This window comes from Vombatus ursinus, unplaced genomic scaffold (assembly GCF_900497805.2).
Source record: "Vombatus ursinus unplaced genomic scaffold, bare-nosed wombat genome assembly UNPS02014802.1, whole genome shotgun sequence".
In the NCBI taxonomy this organism is placed as follows: Eukaryota; Metazoa; Chordata; class Mammalia; order Diprotodontia; family Vombatidae; genus Vombatus; species Vombatus ursinus.
This window is the reverse complement of record NW_020954580.1, coordinates 14,771,731-14,794,981: the sequence shown is the minus strand read 5'-3', so window position 1 is coordinate 14,794,981 and position 23,251 is coordinate 14,771,731. Positions and strand designations below refer to the sequence as shown.

At 36.0% G+C, this 23,251-nt stretch overlaps 1 protein-coding gene across 1 annotated transcript in view; it reads left to right on the top strand.

The window, feature by feature from the left end:
* The window catches only part of CPS1 (carbamoyl-phosphate synthase 1), a 156,515-nt gene that overhangs the window by 101,170 nt on the left and 32,094 nt on the right, over positions 1-23,251 (top strand). The window contains exons 23-29 of the mRNA XM_027873827.1: positions 7,728-7,869; positions 9,231-9,296; positions 10,540-10,603; positions 13,182-13,363; positions 16,778-16,972; positions 19,648-19,715; positions 21,708-21,783. Of these exons, the coding sequence (XP_027729628.1) occupies positions 7,728-7,869; positions 9,231-9,296; positions 10,540-10,603; positions 13,182-13,363; positions 16,778-16,972; positions 19,648-19,715; positions 21,708-21,783 (793 nt within the window). The remainder of the gene's footprint in view (positions 1-7,727; positions 7,870-9,230; positions 9,297-10,539; positions 10,604-13,181; positions 13,364-16,777; positions 16,973-19,647; positions 19,716-21,707; positions 21,784-23,251) is intronic.

The following is a 23,251-nucleotide window of genomic DNA, read 5'->3' as shown; positions in this document are numbered from 1 at the left end:
TAAAGCAAACAACATTATTAAACATCAGGCTCTGAGTTTATCTCAACTTCTGGCTTTGGGGGGATTTAAAAAAAACAGTATAATAATCAAATTGTAAACCCATCCAATAATTGTAGGCCAAGTGGAGTGCTCATTTTCACATTAGAGCTGGTGCAATCTGGAGGGAAATTTGTTTAGTATAACTTGTGAGTTGGTGTATCAGATAAAAGCCAGTCAAGTGGAAGAGAGGCCTGTGTGAAGTACACCAACTCCCTTGGTAATTGCGATGCTGCAGGCGTTTCTCAAGTCAGTTAATAAATTTCCCCAGCTCCTCTATGCCAGGTGAAAATTTCCTCATTAAGGGGAATTTATTCCATTTCCTTTTATCATTTAATATTGAAAAAGTGTGAGTGGATGAAGTTTCAAAGACGACAGGGTAGAATTTTAAACAACAGCAACAAAATCTACATTGGAAACTGAAGAGAGAAAGAGGGGAGAGGCTTGTATTGTTTATAAACTATAGAGCTCACTAGAGATAGAGCTCTGTAGGAGATGAGCAACACTGTCTAACCATTAAATGATTATGGCAGAGTGTGTAAAAAGTCTGATTGTCTGCTTTGAAAACATCTTTCCCTTCTAAAAATTCAAACTGTCATTTTGTGTAGGTATGTATTGAGAAAAAGAAGATTTTTGAGGCTAGAATCATAGCCACTTGTTCTTTTATCATTTTATTGTTTAAATCCAACTACGGAATGGTGAGAGTGTAAGCTTTGAAGATTTTGCCCTTAAACTATGAAATAAGGACAGCTGCTGGGGGTGGGGTGGAAATCAAAGTAGATATGTTATCAATATGTAGCAGCATTGGTGGTTATAGAACAAGGAAATACACATGTGTCTGTGCCTTGTGTCTGTGATTATATTTAAGGGTCAAGATGAAGACATTGCAATATAGATAAATGTATATCAAAAATAAGGTGAATACATTTTATGTGTCTTAATACAATGTGTGCTTGGATGAGAATACTCCAATCCGTTGACCACTTTTCACCTTGAAACAATAGTCCTAAAATTTGCATTCTGATATGAATGCAGTGCTATATGTTTTGCCTTCAAAGCACAATTCATCTTAAGAATATTCATTTACAATTGAGGGCTCATGTTTCCATCTGTTTTTCTGTTATTTGATGCTTTGTATTGTTCTAAAATGAACATTTCATCTAAACATAGAAAAACCGAGTTCATGGTCCCCAAATCAGCTTTTACCTAGGCTGTTTTATTTATTTATTTATTGTTCGCTTGTTTTAAAGATCAGATCCTTTTTAGAACAGGCGAAGTGGAGGGCTGGTGAAGAAGATAAGGCATTTACTTCTCCATATTGGTACATTAGTTTCACACCTGTGTAAGATTATTTATCCCATGTCTGACTATGAAGAGGCTTAACCTTATTTAAGTCACTGGCCCAAGGCTAATGAATCATGTCTTCAGACTGTCTCTTCTTTTATTTTATTATAATGGGATACAAAATAAAATTTTATATCAGAACAAGCTGCAAATGAAGCCAATTTTCTTCCTCTGTCAGTAATGAAATGACAACCAGCCCTCTGTTTTTCAGTAGCAGATAAAAGAGAGTGAAATATATAGAAACACAATTCACTCATTTTCTTGGGATCAAGTCCCTTCACTCATACTTAGGCAACACTGAATTGGATTGGGGAAATCTGACTTGGCTTTGCCTTCACTAATTGCTATTGTGGGTCAGCATCAGCATCTATTTTGTGAGACAGGGGAATGGACATCAATTGCTTTGCTTCATTTCATGAAAGCTTAGAGGTTAAAACCGAGAACAGCAGATTGTATATAAATGAAATATTGAGAAATATCTTTCACCTGGAACTTGTGTTCATATTCACATTGCTGATGGAATATTTACTAAGCCATCTAAGGTAACCAGTAACATGGTTGCATATTTTTGTGTCATGGTAACTCATTCTGTACTTAAAGAAAACAACTATAATAGCATCCTTTAAAATTTGTGTTGGGTTGGAATTCAGTTAATAAAAAAATTATAATTTATTAAGTGCTTAAAGTACTTACTAAGTATCTGGCATTGTGCTTAGATATGATAAAAGATAAAAGCAAAAATAGTTCCTATCCTCAAGGAGCTTACATTCTAATGAGAAAAGAAGTGCACAAATAGGCAAGATACATACAGAGTAGCAACATAATAGCCTAGAAGCTGGAGAGTGGGGTGGGGAGACTGGGAAAGGTATCATATATAGGTGGTTTTTGATCTGAATCTTGAAAGAAACCAGGAATTCCAAGAGGTAGAGGTGAAGAGGAAGAAAGTTCTAGGCACGGGGGACAACATGTTTTAGGCACAGGGGACAACATGTTCTATACATTTGTCTGGACCAAGAGACAGAGATTGGAGAATGGATTGTTGTATGGAAGGAATAGCAAATAGGACAGTATGATTAGGTCATAGAATCTGCTGTCCATCAGTTAACGGAGGAGAATAACTTGTAAGGAGTCTTTAAAGATAGAAAAGTTCCAGTCTGTGAAAGCTTCAAATGCCAAATAGAAGAGTTTGTATTTGATTCAAAAGGTAATAGGGAACCATTGAAATTTATTGAGTAGGAACTTGACATGCTTTTTGTATGTCCTACACTTTAAGAAATTTACTCTGGCAATTTTGGTAGTAGTGAGAGATTTAAAGCAAGGGCACCAATTAGAAGGCTACAATTCTTCCTCTAATATGAAGCAGTCAATACTCATAACCTCCCACATCGACAAAGAAGAGAGGGAGTTGCATTTGCCATTCTTGTCTTTTAGGATCAAATTTGGCTATTATAATTACGTAGTATTTATGTTTTCGTCGTTCTTTCCATTTACACTTAGAGTCATTGTGCATGCTATTTTCCAACTAAACACAATTGATATGCAAGATCAACCCTAACAAGGTTGGTTTGCAATAATTGATAGGTTACAAATGAGTTCCACTCTACCATTATAAAACCTTTCAGTGATTATAGGTGACTAACCTCTGAAGATGCAAAAATCCTCTCAACCTACTGATTGGTAGATAATAGGACATCCGGGAGCCTTTAACACTTAGGCAATCTCAGCTTCCTCCTCTACTCTTAATGACCTTTCTCTATCTTGTGAGGCTTTTGATCTCTTTTAATGCCTGGGATTCCCAGGGAAGCTTCTGGGACTGGGATAGTGGGGCTACTATGGAAATATGCAGACTAGCATCCTCTTGTCCATATAGTTTTTATAGGATCTGGAAGGAACATTAGAGACTATCTACTTCTTCATTTTGCAGTTGGGTATATTGAGGTCCAGAAATGTTAGGTGGTTTTACAGAACTTTGTGTTTGGAAAGGCTCTCAAAGGTCACATAACAATGTGTACCTGAACAAGAATTTCTGTTACAGCATCTCTAATGAGTCAGTTTTCTATTGAAGACTTCTTATAAAAGGAACTCATTACTGCTCAATCTACTTTTTTATGACTTAAATTGTTAGGAAACTCCTTTACATCATCACATCTATGTATCTTCAGCTTCTATACATTGCTCTTACTTCTGTTCTTTGATGCCAAGAAGAACATTTATCATTCTTCATGATAGCCCATCAGATACTCGAAAATAACGATCATGTCCTCCATAAACCTTTTCTTCAGCAGACTAATGTCTTTATCAGACATGTCTAATGTCTAATGTCACATAATAAGTAGAAAAGCAGGAACTTGAACCCAGAACAGGGTAGTGCTCTTTCAACAATGTTAGTACATTTAGCATATTGTTTTAACAGGATTAATTAATGATGTTAGATGCAGTAAGCACAGTACCCTGGGAGAAAATAAGTCTTCTAAACAAGTAAGAAAGGGAACTTTCAAAAGGAAAGAACCAGTGGAAAGAAAGAACTAAAATAGACAAAATAAAATTGGATTTCTACTTTTAGAGTTTAAGAAATGCCAGTCATAGTCCTTTTCCTAGTAATTTTTTTCACCCTTTCAGACATGATGGTTCCTCACTTTTAAGTCACAAGGTATGTTCTAGCAGATGGTATTATTCTACAGCAAGTCAGATGTATATCAGGGCTTTACTGGCATCTGGTAGTGTATTTCAACAACTAGTCTGTTTCTGAGAGGTTTAGTTTGAGTGCAATTGAAGAATAAAAGCAAACATCTTTTTTTCAAACTTTTAAATTTTAATGGGACTTTTGAGGCACTCAGCAAAACTCCGGCTTCAGTGTATTTATTAAAAAAACACCTTTCAAAACCTACAACATAGAATAATATCTTGTTTATTAAGTATTTCCATTCTCTAGATTAATGCTTGCTTGAACATTAAAAATTGATTTATTGAAAAGACAAACATATTCTTGGCAATGAAGGTAGAAACAGAGATACTCATGAAACTTTTCCTTTTTTATTTCTTCTGCTAAATTAAAAGTAAATAGAAGCCATGAGATAGCAAGAGCCTCAAAAATTTTGGCCCAGCCCTACCAAGCCAACCTTTCATTTGTAACTACTCTAAACTTGGGTGAAAGCCCCGTTACAAGTTGACTAGAGAAGATTTATACCTAAAGTAGCAATGGATGAGGTGATTCTTTTTTTGTTTGTCTTTACAAGCTTCTACTTTACAGTCTTTGATTCAAATCCCTTTTGCCCTCATAACAGTAGTAGCAGGATCCAGTTACTATTGACTTACAAACTCCAGTGAAAAGTTGAGGTTCCAATGGATTCCACCCCCCTCATATCCACCTGAAAGTTTTAATATCAATAGTAACTGATCTTGGCAACAACAGCCTTCACCTTGTCCCAAGTAACAACAATAATACTTATCTATTAAGTGCCTGCTCTATAGAACACACTGTCCTAGGTGCTAGGGAAATAATCACACAATCTGTTTCCTTATATAGCTTATATCCTATTTTAAAAAAAATAATTTTAGATATTTTTCTCAGCTTAAAGAGGATTGCATATGAAACCATCAATTTCTATTTCATACAGATTGCTTTTAAAATGGCCATACAGACGCACACATATACACACATACAATCCTTTTGACAAATAATCATGGTCATAGAAAATGAATCCACAAAGTAGCCAAGTCCAAAAGTGTATGTCTTTTTCTTTACTTTGAGTCTATCGCCTCTCTGCAGGTTACTTCTAAAAGTCCTTCTTATTGTAAGATGGTATGACTCTGTTTGAAACACAAATCCTTGCATCTGTCCTTACTGTCCCTTAAATACAGCTTATTTTTCCAACCTCCAAACCTTTGGTCATGCCATTTTTCCTGTTTGGAAAACTTTCGTTCTATTCTCTGTCTATCCAAACCCTAATCTTCCTTTATAGCCTATTCAAAGTCCCAATCCATCCACTAAACTTTAACAATTCTAGCCCACACTCCACTCTTTTCTTATCTTTTGCAACTCTCCTTATTTACTAATAGAGTTATAGTCTTTAAAAAGTGTGACTCATTTGCCACTCTCTCTATGAAGCCTTCCTAGATCTCCCTGCTTAGAAATGACGTCGTCCTAGAGACACCATATTTTGTATTATTGTTATCTGTACTTGTGTCTTGTCTTCTACTTAGTCAATAGGCTTCATGAACACAGGAACCATATCTCATCTAAAATTTAGGGGTAGCTAGGTGGCACATTGGATAGAGCTCTGGCCTTGGAGTTAGGAGGACCTGAGTTCAAATCTGGTCTCAGACACATAACACTTACTAGCTATGTGACCCTGGGCGAGTCACTTAACCCCAATTGCCGTACCAAAGAGCAAAAAAACCAAACAAACAAAAAAACAAAAAAAAACCCAATAAAAATTTCCAGGATCTACTTTAGTGCTTTTCATTTAGTAGGTACTTACTAAGTGTCTGTTGAATGAATATCATATAATTTTGCTTTTCATAAACTTCTGTATATCCTTCTGAGTTGTCATGGATTGTGTTCTGGGTATGTCTTCATCCCCAATAAAACTTAGGAAGGGGTCATATCTTATTTCTTTAGTATCTCAAGAGCACATAAAAGAGGACTAGTCACATAGTAAATCTAAACTATAGACTTGGTGATTGATTGGTCACTTTTGTTATTCAACAAGGAAAAGGACAAAGGGGAAATGGCACAGAATTCTTGAGAATAGTAAGCATACAAAGTAGGACTTGAAAGAAGAAATTAAATTCTCTGGGGCAACATACAGCATTGTTCAGAGAAGCATCAGGAAATTTAGAGTATAGTAGTGTAATAGAAACTGTATTGACAGAGAAGAGTTATAACTATACGAATAAAACCAGTGTTCACACTAAAAAAAAAAAGCAGAAATAAATCCCTCATGAAATCATAATTTCCATCAGCTCCAAATACAAGACATGAATGAATTAAATAAAGAAGATCACAGAATATGGTAGATAGGCTTGGTTCATTTAAACTTAAGCTCACAGAATTATGTTGATAAATTGAAAGAGTACTGTATTTGAAGGCAAAGAATCTGGATTTAAATTTTTCTCATACTACCTGTCAGATCTTAGACAAATTATATAGCTTCTCTTGGTCTTAGTTTTCTCACCTGTAGGGGTCTGGATTATATGATATCTAAGATACCTTCAAGTTCTAAATCCTATGATTTTATTTATCTTGTGACAGTACTCTTTAAGGAGGTATTTACTTTTTGTAGATTTAATTTAATTTAATTTGTCTTGAATATTTTGGAAATGCAGTCCACAAATTAAGACTTGGATTTTTTGTTATATAACCCATAAAAATAAAATTAATAATTGGATAGACAGGGTGAAGGAGGATGAATCAAACATGGTTCTATTATTCCTTCTGTGGGAAGCTGATAGAAAAGTGGTAGTTGGGAAAGAGAGTTGGTTTCCTGAGGGGGGAAATAGAGTGAGTTCAGTTTTTAATATACTGAGTCCAAGATAATAGTGGAACTTCTAGGTCAAGATATATTTTGGGTAGTTGGAAATTTGAATTAGAGCAATAGGTCAGAAGGCAAATCCAGTTGGGCCTTACCAATATAACGGTGATAGATGAAAATATGTGACTGGATAAAATTCCTGGAGGGACAGGTGTAGGAAGAAATGAGCAGAGGGGTGAGGAAAGTATCTTGGGGAAGAGACAACAAAAAAAGGAAAAAGAATTAGCAAAGAATACAATAAAGTAGCAGTTAGAGAAGTTGTAGGAAAATCAGACACAGTCAGTGTTGTAGAAGTCAAAGGAGGAGTTTTAAGAAACAGACTGTAAGTTCCTTGAGGGCAAAGACTACTTTTTTTCTTGTCTTTGTATCTCCATTACTGAGCATGGTGTGTAACATACAGTTGGAACTTAATAAGTTGAAATGAATTGAATTAAAATAAGAATGCCAGGTGAATAGAGTTAAATGCTGACAAGAAGAAGGAGATAACTTTTAAAATGTAATTGGATTTGGCAAAAAGGAGATCTTTGGCAGATAGATTCAGTCGAGTAATGAGGAATTGAAGTAAGTTTTCAGAAGGCAAGAAGGAAAGTAAAAGTGACAGATAAAGACCACTGATTTGGTAATGAAAGAAAGGTGAGAGATTTAACAGTAGCTCAAAGGGAAGACAAAGTCTATCAAAGAGAGGTTATTTAATATATTGTGTTTTGGAACATATTTGAAGGTGGAAAAGAAGGGCCATTGGAAAGGGGGAAATGTCACATTGTACATTATTCTTGATCTAATTTTGAACCTTTCTTTTGCATTAAATCCTAGTGACTCCATTCCAGAGGAAACTCTAAAAAAGGCAAAGGAGATAGGATTCTCAGATAAGCAAATTTCAAAATGCCTTGGATTGACTGAAGCCCAGACCCGGGAGCTGAGGATAAAGAAAAACATACACCCTTGGGTTAAACAGGTAAAGAATGCTATTTTCTCTCATAATATTCTTCTGGTAGAATGCAGGCTCCTGTTTAAAGGAGGCTTTGTTAACATTTGAAATGGCTACTCTGGATATGACCCTGCTTGAAGCCTGAAAATACTTGATATACTAGTCTCCTATGGTCATTAGTCTTGTTCTATAAAATTTAATTTTATGCCACTTTTAAGGAGGGTAGAGTTAAAAGCAGCCACCTCCTTCAGCCAAAACAAGAAAAAAAAAAGTAAAAATGCTCTCATCTTTTCTGCCTGATCTGTGTCTAAATGCCATACCTTTGATAAAATAGAGGGGCCTGAAAAACCCTGATGTTGTGACTGACCTACATTGTAGAGCCCATGAAAATAATAGCTAACTGACTTGATAGTAACTTTTTACAAGGCAATACTTTATTTTAAGTGTCCCATCATTATGGGTTCATTTAGTATTCATTGTGATAGGGCTGAGCATAATGAGTTCATCTGGTATTCATGATGATCATGCAAGAACTTTCATAGGTATGTCATTGTAATTTTTGCCATTAGTTTAAGGGCTACCTTGACTAAAGTGCTACCAGCTGGTTTTTGTCCTTAAAAATCATTGACTGTTCCATTGTGGGCTCAGGGGGCCTGTATATACCCTTAGGCCCTAGTCCAGCTGCTGAATATGTTTCATTCAGCATTTATTATCTTTCTTCCTCTTTACTTGGCTCTTACACACTTGATGAGTTCTGCTTCCTCTTCCTTTCTACATGAGGGTGTGTGGCTGCTTCTTGAGCAAAGAATTTATTTGTCCTTACCAAACAGGGTCCATGATATCAACTCTTTCCTCCCATGGCTGACAGTCATGACTTTTGGTGCTTTATTACTTCAATGACTACCAATACCCAAACAGGGCTCTAATCTTCAAACCAAAGACACCTTTATATATGTGTACTTTTGCTTAGACCGTATAACTAGCTGGTTCATCTGATTCACGTCACTGAATGGGCAAGTGTAGCTGATAACCAGTTGACACAATCATCACTTGCTATGCATCAGATGGACAATTGTAGTGATTTCACAATAGGTGTGTGTGTGTGTGCGCGCACACACATGCAAGCATGCTTATGTATGGGGATGACTGTATTCTCACAGCATTTATTGATGAGTACTCTTTATTTGGGGGAATTATCAATAATTTTCTCTGCTACCCTCTAACAAGAAACATTTGAGTTTCAGTCGCCATTTGTCGCCTTGGAATTAGTAGCAAAGGAAAATAAAGGAATATGAATGTAAATAACTTTTTTAAAATAAAAAATAAATACTATTAGAGTAAAGCTATGTTTATCAAATATATTGATTGTCTCCTTTTGTTTTTTGCAGATTGACACACTAGCTGCAGAGTATCCATCAGTGACAAACTACCTCTATGTTACTTACAATGGTCAGGTAAGCCTTATAAGCCTTATACCTGACCTGGTATGTTAGGTTCTAGTTTTGAATCCTGGCTTTTTTTTTTTTTTACCATCTACACCATTTGTGTAACCTTAGGCACTTCATCTCTCTGGGCATTAGCGTACTTATCTGCATAATGAGAAAATTGGACCAAATGACGTTCATGTTTCCTTACCTCTCTAGATCCTGTGAAGCGATGGATCTCTGTTTGTTTGCTCCTTGGGCATCTACTGATGTTGGTAGCAAAAATGGAAACATGCTAGACCAATGTGATCGTATATCCATGATTTTGTCCTTTGTCCTTTGAAAACTAGACCAAGTTGATGAAATATCTTAATAGTACATATGAAATCACAAATGATACTATTTGGGTAAAAAAACATTTAAAATTACATTAACATATATCTACTGAGTTTCATAGACTTTCTGATTTGTTAAATCAACAACAAAACCAAATGAGGTCTAATATTATGGAAATGAACAAAGCTGTTTAAATACTGAGTACATTATGGTTCTTAGAAATAGAAGAGTTTGCATACAATGAGGCAGTATCACACAGCGGACAGAGGGCCAGACTTGATGCCACAGCCCACCCCAAGCTGTTTCCAGTCTCATCCTTTCCTGCACTCCGTGATTCAGTCAAACTGCCCTTCTCTCTTTTCCTTTCACAAAGCACTCCATATCCACACTGGCCTTACCCCATTCTGGGAATACACTTTCCCTTCACCTCCACTGAATAAAATTCCTCTTCTTTTTCAAGGGTCAGTTCAAGGACCATATTCTACATGAAGACTTTTTTGATTCCACCAGCTCCTAGTGACCTACCTCTCAAACTACCTTCTAGTTAATTACTTTATATTTATTTGTACGTACATTAAACATACATATAAATATACATACATACATATACATATATACATACACACACACACATATATGTGTATAGCCTCCCCTAGTACAGAGTCAGCACTGAGTGAGTTGGAACTGCTTCATTCTTTATATTTATATTCTGTAGCACCGAGAATAGGGTGTACCATTTAGCAGGTACTTAATAAATGTTTGCTAATTGGAGTCCAATATAGGGAAAAAATAAACCACTGGAGTGGTTGTTTTTCAGAATCCAAATTTTTTCTTTATTTGATTAATTCAAACTAATATGTACATAGAAATAGCTGTAATTAATTATGTGGGATAGCTGCTGAGTACATTAATTATGACTTTGGTTTTTCATCCTCAGGAACATGATGTAAACTTTGATGATCATGGAATGATGGTGCTAGGCTGTGGACCCTATCACATAGGTAAAGTTTATATTTTCCATATAATGACAATGTACAGAAGTGATTTAGAAACTAGGCCCCATGCAGGAGATTTGGGCAATATATTAGACACTCTCTTCCTCACTAAGAATGTCCTTTGATCCACATCTATTAGTATATGGGCTTTACACATTATCTAAGAACAAATATGAACTAGTCTTTACCCTAGCATGGTGACTACTTTTTATCCTTAAAGGATCCTACTTAATGATTTTTAGTTGAAATTTAATATCATTTAACAACAAATAAACTTTTTGAGTATTAAGTATATTTTTTCTCTATAACAAAAAAAACCTTCCCCCCCAAGTGAATCTATAATCTATAGCTAGCATTTATATAACACTTTCAGGTTTGCAAAATGCTTCAAATATATTATCTCATTTGATCTTCAGAACAACCTTGCGAGGTAGATGCTATTAATATTCCCATTTTGCATATGAAGAAATGCAACTGAGAGTGGTGAGTGACTTGTCCATGGTCACACTGCTATTAAGTATCTAAGGCAGAATTTGAACTCGGGGACTTACTTCTAAGTCAACGTCCTATCCACTATGCCACCTAGCTCTCACAAGAGTGATACTTTATGAGAAACAGTAATATTAATTGAACAAGTATCTAATGCATACACCACAAGACACTATGCTAGGTGGTAAGTTGTGAAAATATTTATGTTATTTTAACCTCTTTTCTTTGTTCAAAGGATATTGAGCAACTCTTTGTCGTATTGTATTGAGCATGTTTTAAAGCCCTTCACCACCTTGTCCCAACTTATCTTTCCTTTACTTAATAATTCAGCCAAACTGGCTTTCTCTCCGTTTCTCACGCATGCCACTATCCATCACCTTTGCCTGGAATATACTCCATCCTCACCTCTGCCTCACTTCCTTTAAGACACAGCTCAGGCACCATCTTCTACATTAAGCTCTTCCTAATCCTGTTAACTTCAAGTACCAAACTATCTTGTAGTTAACTATTTTTTCCTTAGTTATTAGCTTGATTTATTCTGAATATACTTATAAATGTACTTGCCTCCTGCATTAGGATGTAGTCTCCTGTGTGTAAGGATTGTTTCATTCATTGTGCTGTTCTCCCCAGAGCCTAGCACAGTACTTGACATGCGGTAGCACTTAATAAGCACTTATCAATTGTTTGAAAGACAAAACAAAAGGTGAAGTTAAATGTTCTGCTCATATCCAGAAGGTTGGCCACTAAGTAATTAATTAGCAGAGAAAAATGGAACCATCTCCTAAGTGTGCAGAAGTTGCTTGCCATCTGCATAGGTAGAGAGAGTACCTACAAGTTTTTTCAAGTATTGAAGAAGTTGTTTTCAAATTATGAAGGGAAATATGATGAAATTATGATTTTGAATATCCACTATGAAATTCATAGATATAACATATATATATATATAATATGTATATAAACATTTATGTGTATCCTACTTGGAGCAAAACATAGTTATGATATGTAAAGGGAAATGGGAATGGGGTGATTGTGCAAAGGAAATAAGACTCTTCTGTATCTCTACCATTTCATCCTAAAGATGCTCACCAGATTATACTTGTTGGCCCCGAGAAAGCAGTTGTCCACAAGTCTCTGCTCTTTGCCTCTGAATGGCAATTTAGTCAAGCCCTTCAAATGTTTGCTACAGACATTCATTAATGAGACAGATGCAACTGAGCAGTTCAGGAGATATGAATGGCTATTTTGTGAAGTCAAGGGATTTTTCAAAGAAAAAAAAGAATACTGTCCCTAAATCAATTATTCATTCAACAAACATTTATCATAGGTTATATCCAAGACTGCCATCATGTTCCATGTTTCATTTTGATTTTCCCCATGTTCAGCATATCTGTACTTGAAAATTGTAAATTGATAGTGAAAGCATTATGGATCAGGATTGACAATCATATGATCATTTCACTTAATCCTGTATGCATTTTAATAGTCATTTCAGTGTATCATAAATTTGATTTGCTGATGATATTGAAAAAACTTTTTACAAAATTATATCAACCCTTTTTTTTCTTAAAATTTGAACTTTAAGTTCAATACCAATGATTATCTTCTAGCAGAAAGTAACTTCTTACTAAATTGATAAAAAACATAATGCATCTCTTTCCAGAGATATTTAAAATGACAGAACAATTCTGGGCCTCTTTCGTCATCAGCAACGTGACGATGTGGGTCTAGGTTATCTTTAAGAGTCATCTTAGCTCTAAAATTACATACTCATATTCTTCATATAGTTTCAGCAATTCTTGTGAGTTTGATAGCTCCCTACTTTAGGCTAAGCTTGCTGTCTTAGTATTTTAAAACCCTGCTCACTTCTGTGCCATGATGAGACATTGCATTAGAACTTCAGCGTAGACTCTTAAATCACATAGAACATGTACTTGAGCAGCTCTCTTTGGTACGTCTCAAAATTTCATTGTAAAGACAGATAGATTCCTTAGCTTGGACTGACAAATCATGACTTTTTCCTTAACTGTGATTTTTCAATTCTCTTTTCCCCCCTCTGCCCCACCCCTCCTTTTTGTTAATCTCTTTGTTTTTCTAGGGAGCAGTGTGGAGTTCGACTGGTGTGCTGTCTCAAGCATCCGTACCCTGCGACAACTTGGCAAGAAGACAGTGGTGGTGAATTGCAACCCTGAGACAGTGAGCACAGACTTTGATGAATGTGACAAACTCTACTTTGAGGAGCTTTCTCTCGAGAGGATCTTAGACATCTACCACCAAGAGGTAAAAAAATAATGAAGGAGAGCAGTGTGCACTCTTTCTCATGTATCAATATCTACCTCCCCCCTCCCTCAACCCCCCTCCCCTCTTTTCTCTATCTATAGCAGTTAGGTGGTACTGGACCTGGAGTCAGGAAGACCTGAGTTCAAATCCAGCCTCAGACACTTACTAGCTGTGTGATCCTAGGAAAGTCACTTAACTTCTTTTCCCCTTAATCCACTGGAGATGGAAGTGGTAAACTACTCCAGTATCTTTGCCAAGAAAATCCCATGGACAGTATTGATGTGCTATTGTCTACAGGGCCACAAAGAGTTGGACATGACTGAATAACTGAATGATAACATATCCACACACGTGTACATATGTATGTTATATAACAACATATAACCTCTTAAGAAAAACGCTTTTGAATATCCCAATCCTTATACCATAAAAACCATGAAAAATTAATCCCTCATCAGACCTTCAAGAATAAGTGTTCTTAATTTAAGACTGTAAACTTGTATGGGAAGAAAATTACATTTTTATTTCATGTAATTGATTTTCTTTGTAATCCTGTTTGTTTTGTTTTATGATTTTAAAACCATTATTCTGGGAATGAATCCATAATCTTCACTAGATTGCCAGAATAGGAATCCATGACACACAGGAAAAGGTTAAGAACCCTTATTCTAGAAGTACTTGCCAAGAATGCTCATTTTGCATGAATATTCATGTTTTAAATATTGCAGCAACACCTTGAGGATTACTTTGTAGCATATGTCACATAAATGTTAACAATTGTACAAAGATGGCATCATGCAAAATGTTTTGGGAGGATTTAATTGTTCATCTGGATATTTGTTGAACAGGCTACCTTGCCCTCGGAATGCTCCTGTTCAGTGTAGAACAGATGTGCTGAACAGCTCCCACAGCTGAGACATGAGGTGGTGATCAGAAAGGGTCAGCTAATTCTTTTTGCCACTAGAGTAGACCATTCACCTATGATTTAAAACCCATAGTGCAGAATCATGATTTAGATTACTCTAGCTTTCGCTTCCATTTGCCTGACATTTTTTTTCAGTACATGTTGAATGGACCTTCATTGTTATCTTTGTTGTCAATAAGGATGTTGAATTCCTAATCATTTATACTTTAGCAAGAATGAATTGCATGAATTATAACATCTTTCCCTGACGATAGGTGTGATTTTGGAGGAGATATTAAGAGAATGTTAGTACACAGCATCCAAGGGATGAATGAGTGTCCATTTGTATATGTGTGAGATGAGGAGATGTGTATTAAGAGAGGTGTGCTGGGAAAAGTCCAGCTTGAATATAACAAAAGACATACTGCTCTAATTCACAGTTTTACTTACGGCCAGACCTCTCAAAAGGAGAACCTGCCTTCAAATTAATTCACTAATGTGAAAATTTTAAAAGGCCTATATTGTACTTAAAAGGTTCATTCAATAACGCCACTTCTCTTATTATTACTATTGTCTGGAGCAGAATTGTATAACATTTTATATAGTCTACTATCACTGAACTTCAGATTTCATTTTCTATTCATGGATTAATTGATTTTCAAATAAATATTTTCAACAAGTCTCTCAGTCCTCTCCTTACCCACCAGAGGATTTTTTGGGGCTATAAATGTAGCTGAAATTCTGAACTGTTCCACCTGTTCTAAGTTCTGCGTACTTCCATGCTTCCCGAGAGATTTTTCTAGAATAAAGTATAGTTGATCTAAGCAGCTTCCATGAAAAAAAATTTACCCAGCAAATAGTTTCAGTGGTCTGTTTCTTTTTATGTCGAAGATGTAGGCAAAATTGTCTCTCTGAGGACCTCGAAGGTGCTCTACACAAAATAGATGCTTAGTTAATATTTATTGATTGGTATTGACAAGTGTCTAATGTATGTTAGGGAGAGGGAGAGGGAGAGCGAGAGGGAGAGCGAGCGAGAGAGAGAGAGAGAGAAAGAGAGAGATCTCATGATCTCATTGTAGAGGTGAGAGATATAGTAGACTTAGGACTTGACCTGATCTTCATGATGACCATGATATAGACGAGTAGTTAGGAATGGAAGTTGATCCTATAAGAGGCATGAACATGAACAAAAGCATATTAAGGAACAATGAGTTTGCTAAAGTTGAGAGCCTGTGTGGAGGATTTAATAGGAGATAAGGCTGAAGCAGAAGATTGGTGGGTAGATTGTAGTGGACCTTGAATGTCAGGTTAAGAATTTTTTACTTTATCCTGTAAGCCAGGGGGCCTAGTTTCTTGTCTATTGACCTTTGTGTCTCTGTAGAGTTATTGTAAGGTGTTCATAAATCCATATCTATACCAAAATAGTCATTTTAGCTTTATCTAGCTACAACCAAACATACAGAATGGCAGTATAATAAGTAAGCATATGTCCTTCTGTTGGCTATGGTAATAAATGTATCTTGTGCAAGTGTATATATATTATTGTTTTTGAAAATATACTTAGATGTTTTTGAATTAAGTAAAATATAAATTCATTTAAGTGTTAACAAACCCATTGAAGCTCCTTGTCATTTATTTTCTCAATAAATGGATACTAATAGTATTATTTACTAATGTGATGTGACTACAGTTTTCAATGTTAAAAAGAGGTTTTTATACTTTGAAAGGTTAGAAAACACTTCTCCAAGTAAGATTGAGTTGTTAGTTGCTTTTGAGCACTGGAATGTCATGACAATATTAGTCTTTTAGGAAGATTAATTTGGATTTGATTTGGAGAATGTAGAGGTTTGAGAGACAAGGTACATGGTGACAGAGGAGCAGAATACAGTAACAGTCCAAGTATGAGGTGCAACTGGGCTAAGTGAAATAAAATATAGATTGGTATGATCCCCTGGGACAGGTAGATGGTACACTGCTGGGCCTGGAGTCAAGAAGAATAGTTTTTCTGAGTTCCAGTTTCAGACACTTACTAGCTGTGTGACCCTGGGCAACTCACTTAATCCTATTTTCCTCAGTTTCCTCATTTGTAAAATGAGCTAGAGAAGGAAATGGTAAACTACTTCAGTATCTTTGCCCAAATGGAGTCACAAAGAATTGGATATGACTGAAATGACTGGACAACAACAGCGATGATCTCTGTCCCTAAATTGCTCTATCACATCTGTCAATGACACAAATTATATTTATGATTAGATTGCATGTCAGTGTTGTATATATTTTTAGGATATAGTTTCTTGGAGAGCAGACACTAAATATTTAATTTCATTTGTAGAACACTGCACAGGTGAGTATTTACAATTATTCAATGATAGAATAAATGTAAATATCATTATCACTAATTTAGGCATTCCCAGCAAGGAAAATTTAAACAACATTAATACAAATTGAGAACAGTTACCCATTCATAATAAAGTTCTGCTGATGACTTGTTGTGTGAACTTCTTCCTCAGGCATGTAATGGCTGCATCATTTCCGTTGGAGGGCAGATTCCAAATAATTTGGCAGTGCCACTTTACAAGAATGGAGTCAAGATCATGGGCACTAGCCCGCTACAAATTGATAGGGCTGAGGATCGCTCCATCTTTTCTGCTGTTCTGGATGAGCTGAAGGTGGCTCAGGCACCATGGAAGGCTGTTAATACTTTGGTAAGAAGAAAAATCAATGGCAAATGTCTTTTAAACTTTCTCCTTTCAAGAGAGTGTAGCACAAGGCAGGTGGGCTAAATTTTGTACAGTAGATTCTCTTCTTGGTTGCCACATTTCCATCATTTAAGTCAGATGATTATATGTTGACAAGGTTTTTTTTTTTAGGATGATAGTATCAAAACATTAACAGCAATATGGTGATTTTTAATTTATAAAGTGTTTGCACATTATCAAATGGCATACATATGCAAGGTAGTTTGTAAACAAAGCATTACATAAAAGTAAGTTATTATTATTCAATTCAAGGGATGTTTATTTAGCCCCAACTATGTGCAAAAGAAATAGTCTCTGCCCTTAATGAGCTTACCTTCTACTAGGTCAGAATTTATTAACCTTTTTAGTGTAAGGTTGGTTTTTTAAATATAATTTAAATAAATTATAAATTTCAATTATAGATAAGTGAAAATAAAGATGTAATGTGTTTTTTTTCCATCCAAGTTCATAATCCCCCTGAAATTTGTCCGCAAACCCCTGGCGGGAGGGGAATCAATATGGAAAATAATATATATATATATATAATATATATATATAGTATATATGTATATGCACATATATATGTATATGTACACACACTTATGTGTATATATACATATTCACATGTGTATATATATATACATATACATATGTATATGTATAGCTTCAACTAGAGTAATTTTCCAATTCCTCTTCATAGTGGGGAAGTACCACAGGGGTCCTGAAGGCTATGCCCAGTGAGCACAAGTTCTGGTAAAGCTTTCAAGACCCTGTTGCTTTTGAGTCTTGATCCAGTGACAGATCATCTGTTGCTGGAGGACAAGTCTTCCTAGATGAGAAGAGATTTATCACAAGAATACTAGATACCAGGTGACAGGTTTTTTTGTTTTGTTTTGTTTTATATTATATTTTTTGGCCATAGCAACTCATGAAATTGTCTAATAAGGTACAGAAAATTGAAGTTCTACATCAATGGATCAGGTATGCTTTCATTGAAGAAATGACTTGTTCTTAAAAGATTAAAGAAAACCTTATTGTTAAATATTAAGCATTATGTTTGAGGTCTGTGTTCTGAAAGGAAAAATATCAACCTATAACCATCATTTGCCAGAAGTAATGGAAATAAGGCAACCTTCAAGTGAATCCTCTGTTTACAGCTTAGTTTATCTGTCTTGATACCTCTGTAGTAACTGGTCAAGAGGTGTCTCAAAAAAGAAAAGTTAAAAAAACATATACCTTTTTTTCCATTTTAGGTAGCTCTTATAGATAGCAAAAAATAAAATGGTGGAGTGATGAGTGTTAGGCAGACACTCCAGTCTGTTGAGGGACAATATTCTTAGGATCTTATTGACCAATATAACTTCCAGAAAACTCAATATTGCTTAAGAATGAGACATATTTAATGGGGGCATTGAATCAGGGGAAATTCCTACTTCAACACAAATACACCAATACATAAAAAGTGATGATTAACGAAAGTAGAAACAGTAACAACTACAAAAGAAGTTAAGAAACACAGTTATTTCTGAAAAAAGGAAAAGAGGGCAGTTTATCAATCGAAATCTGCCCCTCGCTCAAAAGGGCCTACTGTAAGGTTGCCTCAGAAGTGACCATTGTTTACCAAAGAGAGATAGACAGAGACAGAATGACGGAAAGAGATACAGAGAGATAGAGGGACAGAGACAGAGAAATATATAGAGATAAAGAGACAGATAGACAGGGAGAGGCAGAGAAAGAAAGAGACAGAATCAGAGACAGAGAGAGCTCTTGCTTTCTTCAACCCTTGGGTGGAAGAGCAAAGTGTTCTCCTGGCCTGCTAAGAAAAGAAGAGAATGATGTGAGGTTGAGCCACGCTTCTGCTGTCTTGTTCAACAGAGATAATGAAAATGAGGTCAAGAGAAGGGTACCCAGAACAGATCTTCACCTACTAGTTCTACTCAAGTGAATTAGGTCATATTCCTTCTTGCTATAATCCAGGCCTACTCTACTCTACCCTCTTGAAGGGTAGAAGCAAAACCACTCCTTCTTAATCCCAAACCCAGCCGGTTCTGAAGATCAAGAGAGATCATTCTGGGAAGAAGCTTGTTTTAAATTCAGAGCATCCTGCCCCATCCATATTACAAGACTGTCTCCTCAATCCATGACCTACCTACTTGGAAATGTTTTTTTTCCGAGATCTATTGTTCAGTTATAGCTGAGTGAAGAGAGGTGGGATATTCTTCACTTTTGTCCTTCCAAACAGCTATAAGGAAACGGTGGCAATTGTTGACTTGCACACTTTGCCAAGGGTGGTGGAAAAGACTGGTTTCTCACACAAGTGACCTGAGTCCCAACTATGCAAATAAATTGGCTATATGACCTTAGGCAAATTCCTGGGCCACAGTTTTCTCATCTGTAAAAAGCGAAGGTTATATTGAAATTTTATAAGTTCTCTTTCAGTGAAAGTACAACACATACTGAATTAGATTTGGCATTTAGGAGTGCAAACTAGGATTTTGTGGGGTTAAGCCCTTTTTAGTTTTTATTGTACTTTTTTGCATGAATGAATGAGATGAATTTGTCTATGATTTGATCAATCAGCATTGTTCCATACTATGTATTTTTAGCTATTAATAGAAAGAATTGCCATTTCTCTCCTTTAGAAAGAAGCTCTTGAATTTGCAAAGTCTGTGGGTTACCCCTGCTTGCTGAGACCTTCCTATGTCTTGAGGTAATGTATCATCAGTATGAATTTTGTTTTGTTGTGCACTTTAAAAAGGAAATATCCCAAAGAGCAGCTACAGAGAATAGAAAAGAGAGTGAGAAAGCTGTGTGCTCCATGAATCATGCTAACGCCCTGTAGCTTAATTAATTGTATATTTGTGGGGCACCTCCCAAATCATCTCAGGCAGGTTGAGGGCCTACATTCTTCCATTCAGTGAATCCTTGGGAAAAGATAACATGAAGCAGTTGGGGGTTTCTGGATCTCACATTATTACTGAGAATTTGTCCTTGCCATGCTGAGGGAGGAAAGTTTTACACTAGGAAATAGGGAAAGAAAAAAAAACCCCAGCAATACAGGAAATTTCTCTTGCAAGCATCTATTTTCCAACAGTCAGACGTGACAGCAAATCTTTCCCTATTGTCAGCGTGGTCATAGGGTACCTTTTATTTGAAATGATGAATTTTTTAAGCTCTGAGGGAGATCTTTTAGAGTTAAACTTTGAAAGTCGATTGACTCACTAATGTAGAAGTTGTGAATTATCACTTGCTCTCCTCAGATGTTAACACTTGTAAAGAACTACTTCAGTGAACATTGGATAAGAGAAACAAAATTTGCTGGGCACGATTTGCAAGTGTAAATGGAATCTTAGACAGGGTCCTTTAAAAATAATGAAAAATTTCAAATGAGGTAGAAAATGTATTTTTATTTAAATGAGATTTTCTATAAACTATAGGTTCATACTACTACCTCTTTGAGGTATTATTTTAAGTAAATTCAAGACTTTAAAAAACTTATGGTAGTAGAACACACAGAATGGAAAGGAATCTTTGCTTTTATTTTTTTGGGAGGGGGTAGGGCAGGTGTCCTTCACCTTTTATTATGCAATCACAGCACATAAGTATCATTTCCATTGATATGCCTACCTTGTGAGGAATGTAGTACTTAGACATGGCAGAAGCTGATGGTTTCTTATCTGCCCTTCTGGCCACAATTTATTCCTCACATACCTGGTTTTTGTTTGCTTCACTTTCTTACAGGCTAATAGTGTTATTTTTATGACCTACCCCCCACCCCATACCACCTGAAGGTTTATCCAGAAAATAAGAAATTGGAAGCACTTTCTGCAGAAATCTGGAATAAGTTGGGAAAGTAGCTGGAGGAAAGGAAGTTGAAAGTCTCTTTTGCTGTCTTTTAAAACAAGCAGAAAGTAAAGCTGATTTTTCACTTGTATTCATTTTTCCTTTCCTCATCTTTTCTCCCTTGTTTTTCCTTCAGATTCATTTTTTTCCTATTACAAACAAGCAAAAAACTTCACAAAACCCTCTGACTTTAGAGTAAATTCCTCATTGTCAGACAGTACTCTTTCAAATACCCAGAAGGAAGGACATAGTTGAACAAATCCCAGTCAAATACTGTATATTTACAAATTTTGTCAAAAGGTTCAATTTTGCCTTAGAAATAGCACTCTGTTCACATTATTATAGTGACTGATGGGCCTAAAGAGCTAATAAAGTGATCCTTTTGGATAGTGTGTTGATGGTAAATATACCCAGGCAACCCTTAGAATAAATCTGAGACCAGTGATGAACTCTGATGAAGCCAAGTTTGGGGTACATTACATCCTGCCTCTAATCCTGCTGAAAAAATCAAAACCTCCTGCTACATAAAGTAGACACATTCTGCCCTTTAAAGAGCTGAATCAGAGAGGGCTGCCTTGGGGTAGGTACACCAGAGAGCCATGAGCCTTGCCTTTTTATTCTTCAGTAAGGTCTTTTTTTCCCCTTAGTATTTTACTGAGGTTGATTATCTCAGTGAGTAAGTAGAATAATGACTCACTTTGGAGACAAGAACCCTCTTTTGCAGCTCAGGCTGGAACAAGAAATTGGAACAACAGAGGTTGCTTTGAAATGTTCTGAGAATCAAAGTAGTCCCCATCTTGCATGCTTTGCTTCTGAAGCCAAAAAAGAAACTGACCTGCTTTTTTTTTCCATTTCACAGTGGGTCTGCCATGAATGTAGTATTCTCTGAGGATGAGATGAAGAAATTTCTAGCAGAGGCAACTAGGGTCTCACAGGTATCATCTTTTATCTCTTTCCTACCCTCTCATTAATTATTGCCCAATTTCTTTTTTTTTCTTTTCTTTTTCTTAATATAATGTTGTCGGGTAAGTTTATTCTGACCACTAGTCTCTTCTGTGTACAAATGAGATGATTCAGCCACAGGCATTTATGGTTAGATTCTTGTAGTTCTCTCAGGGTAGATGGCTGGAGTTTAGCACATAAAGAATCAAAACAGAGATTTACCTATTTGCAGCTCTAGGTGTATGGCTGGTTAAGAGTTCTTGAACTACTTATGGATTAGATGCCAAATAATAGGGGCACTGGGGCTTCTTACATTGAACCATCTCAGTCATGATACTCAATAAAAAATAAAGCTTTTATGGTTTTTAATTTAATGTAATTAATTTATTTTAATTTAAACCTGGCTGGGTACTTTTGCTTTTGTCAGCAGTGTGGATTTATACTAAATGCCCTCACTCAGCTTATCGATTTTTTCTCTTTTGATGCCCTCCTCCATTTGTAAATTAATAAAGTTTTGTACCATTTTCTGGTAGCTCAACTGCCTTCCTCTGCAGCCTACTTGTTTTTCTTTTTCCCACTGGTATTACCTTGGTGCTATCTGCTTAAGATTTACCCAGTGGGGTTATTGATCTATAGACCTTGTACTGTAGAAGACGAAAGTAGTGTTTTCCTTTTAAATGCTTTCAAAAGCTAGTTGGGGTAAAAAAAAATTCACAGGGAAGAGTTTGATGTTAAGTGAATGAAATTTGGAGGGAGCTGAAGAGTGAAATCAGAGGCATTTCAAAGAGGAATGAAGGGTATGAACGGTTTCCATACAAATGAAGGCAGACACCTCTTCTGTACAGTGGTTACTGTCTTCATTGAACTTTCTGGTAGTAGAGATTTTAGGTGTTTGAGGAAAAGGAAGGAATATAAAATAAAATAAACACTATGGATTTTCAATCCAGATCTGATTAGAAGTCTGGTAACTGGTAGGTAGAATTTATTATAGTGGTCAGCTTTAGCAAATCCAAAGTTTGGGGAAAGAGAAGGTCCATTCTTTCTATCACCTTAAGTTCCTTTCACCCCAAGTTCTTATAATGTTCCATGTTTGAAGAGAAGAGAATGATAGAGATAAACATTTTATTTCCAAACTCTCCTAAACTACTCATATTTAGATACCTTTCATGTCACTAAGAACATTAGATTTCACTGGGCCTCTGTACTAAGGACCCAAACTTGTGGCCTTTTATCTACCAAACACAACCTACATGAGTTCTCTGTGGTACTAACATAAGTCACATTGCTTTAATCGGGAATCCAAGTGCCGTAACCCTCCTTGCTCAAGGCTTATACTCAGATTATTGAAGGATCTGTAACACTCATCTCAGTTTACCTTGCAGTGAGAACAGACCTCCTATCAGTTTTTAAGGGCTATTTCGAATGTTCATTCTAGTGATTAGTGAGTTTTTTCCTATTTCA